Genomic DNA, 2512 nt, shown 5'->3' on the forward strand with positions numbered 1-2512 from the left:
GAGCCGCCGACGGTCAGATCTGAAGCAGATCGACCACAGCCACCATAGGCGCGCCCCGAACGACTGCCCACGCGACCACCGAGGGAAGCAGCTCCTGCCGTCGCCCCCTGAGCCCTCGCCGGCGCGCCCCGTCGCCAACGCGCCGCCAACTGCCGCCGAACGCCACCCGCGCCAGGTCCGGCCACTGTGGGGAGGAGAGATCCCGTCGACGCTGACGCCAACCGGGCTTTGCCCGGCGGCGCGCCCTGACGGCGACGGGCAGGAGAGGTGGGAGAGAGGGCCGAGGGCTTGGCGGCGCTAGGGTTCCCCCTGGTCGCTGCGCAGGGGCGACCCAGGGGAGGGGACCTGAGATGAACAAGCTTAAGTTAAACCTGCTACGCCTAATTTGAAGGTAATGAGTCCAAAAACCAATGAATCGAACAGAGATTCAACAGGGCATACTTACATTACTTCTTGAACCTTGCATCAATTAAAACTTAAAAGTATATATGATCGGCAATGACGTGCATCATCTTGCAAGGTCAAGTAACCAGCTAATAAACCAGTTCACTAACAATGAACACAAAAGCACTATCATATCACCATCACTAGTGACACCGCAAAAAAAAAAATCACCATCACTAGCGATTCACGAACCAACAACAAAAGCACTACCACCAACATGAAAGCGTTACCAGTCTACCCCCATCAGATCAGGGAATTCGGCAACATGGCATATTATTTAATTGGCGTTCTTTTTTTTCCCCAAAGGGCCGCATAGGACCGGACTCCACTATCATCGTCACGATAACGAAATAAACCGCGACCACAAAAGCAGAATCCAGAGGTGCATAAGGAAACTAAAAAGCAGCTAAAACCACAGCTAGGGGAGTTCCAGGCCGCGTGCACGGCTAGCCTGTGAAGAAAACGAACAAACTACGGAGCAAGATCGAGCAACAGAATAGTTTCAAGTTTCTACAACGCAACAACCGCCTTATGATCGATAGGGTCACTCGTTTTCCGTAGAGCGCAAAAGCAGCAGCTACGCTTGGTTCAGAGTTCAGACACCAGACTTTTTTCCTTGGGCGATCAGGCACCATCAGGGGCAACATCATCTTCCATAGCTTCAGTTTCAGCGATGCGAAGCAAAACTTGTGTCAGGATCACGTGCTCCATCCGTATGATGAGTAGGAGCCCTTCCCCGGTCAGCATCATTCTGGGGATCTGCCTGATAATTGGCATCATTTGCGTGGATGATATGGACCTTCATCGTTCTCTCATTGCTCAACAGTTCAAAGAGGCAGATATCACCCGTCTTCAGCTTGTTGTCTTTTACAAACTGTTTCCATCCACTTCCAAGCCTTTTACCACAACTGTTTTCACGAAACTGCACCTCCCACTTCTTGCCCTGCAACTGAAGATACATGTGTCGCTCCTCCCCAAGATATTTCTTAGCATAGTATTTGGAGAAGATCTGTTTACAGTGAACAAAAGAGTTAGATAATGACAAGAAAACTCTGTAAAATAACATGTTAAATTGCTTCCTAAATTTGTACGATATTAGGAAGCAATCTCCAATCTGTATTTCAATTCAGAGATTACTATTTATGAATTACATTATCATATAGCGTTTTCATTAACATTCCATAAGCAGCACTTTACAGTTTAAACAGGCACCTACATGATCGATGCAGGACAAACATTGAAAAAAATGGAGCTCACCAGAAAGAATTCTGAAGCAACGTTGTACTTGCGCATCACAGCAACAAAGATGGGGTTCTCTGAGTGTATGGATTGGACCTTCTGCTTCACCACTTTCTTCTGAGCTGAAGTTAGTTTGGTCTTGTGGACGGTCATGTAACCATCCTTCAACTGCTCCTTCTGACATGAAAATAGCCTGTCCTTCCTGACAATGCAATTGGAACCAGACACTTCGTGTACCCCATATTCTTCTTCAGAGGAGACATGATCTCCTGTGCAAAGAAAACAGAACAGCTAAATACCAGCTATTTAAAAATGAGAATGATTTGCAAGGATAACTTATCACGGTGTTGTTATCTTACTCGCGGGACTGAGAGCTGATGACTCGCGGGAGGAAATACTTATCACAGTGTTGTTGTCTTGACAAGGCTTGTCAATTTCCATTTGGCTGCGTGGTGACTCCATTGGCATCCCTTTTCCTATGCTAAATGGCTGCGTTTGTATGGCCTCATGATGAAAATGAGAGCTTTTCACAGTATCAGTAGTACTTGTGCACCTTTTTTGCATAGGAGGCGGAAAAGGATCCACAAAGACTGATGATGCCTTCTCACAACCAAGTTCATCAAAGATTATGACATTAAACTGAGAGTTCCCATTGTATCTGAATACTAAGGTGTCACCCATGTGTAGACCAAACGTTTCAACGAATTTCCCCCATCCCACTGTAAGGACAGACTTTCCATTATTCTCGGCAACTTTAATTACATAACTGCGACGATTTTGTGTTTCAAGTATCATCTCTCTTGGGAATTCGCCCTTGAAACGCTGAACA

General features: G+C 46.6%; 1 protein-coding gene across 1 annotated transcript; it reads right to left on the reverse strand.

The window, feature by feature from the left end:
* Positions 1 to 725: 725 nt before the first annotated feature.
* LOC123177126 (putative B3 domain-containing protein Os08g0325100) lies at positions 726 to 2505 on the reverse strand (the record flags this gene model as incomplete). Its single annotated transcript, XM_044591050.1, has 4 exons — positions 726 to 1111; positions 1146 to 1453; positions 1702 to 1952; positions 2052 to 2505. Coding segments are annotated over 4 exons (1056 nt in total), but the record flags the coding sequence as incomplete, so codon positions are not given.
* Positions 2506 to 2512: the final 7 nt, after the last annotated feature.

This window comes from Triticum aestivum, unplaced genomic scaffold, assembly GCF_018294505.1.
Source record: "Triticum aestivum cultivar Chinese Spring unplaced genomic scaffold, IWGSC CS RefSeq v2.1 scaffold56371, whole genome shotgun sequence".
NCBI classification, from domain to species: Eukaryota; Viridiplantae; Streptophyta; class Magnoliopsida; order Poales; family Poaceae; genus Triticum; species Triticum aestivum.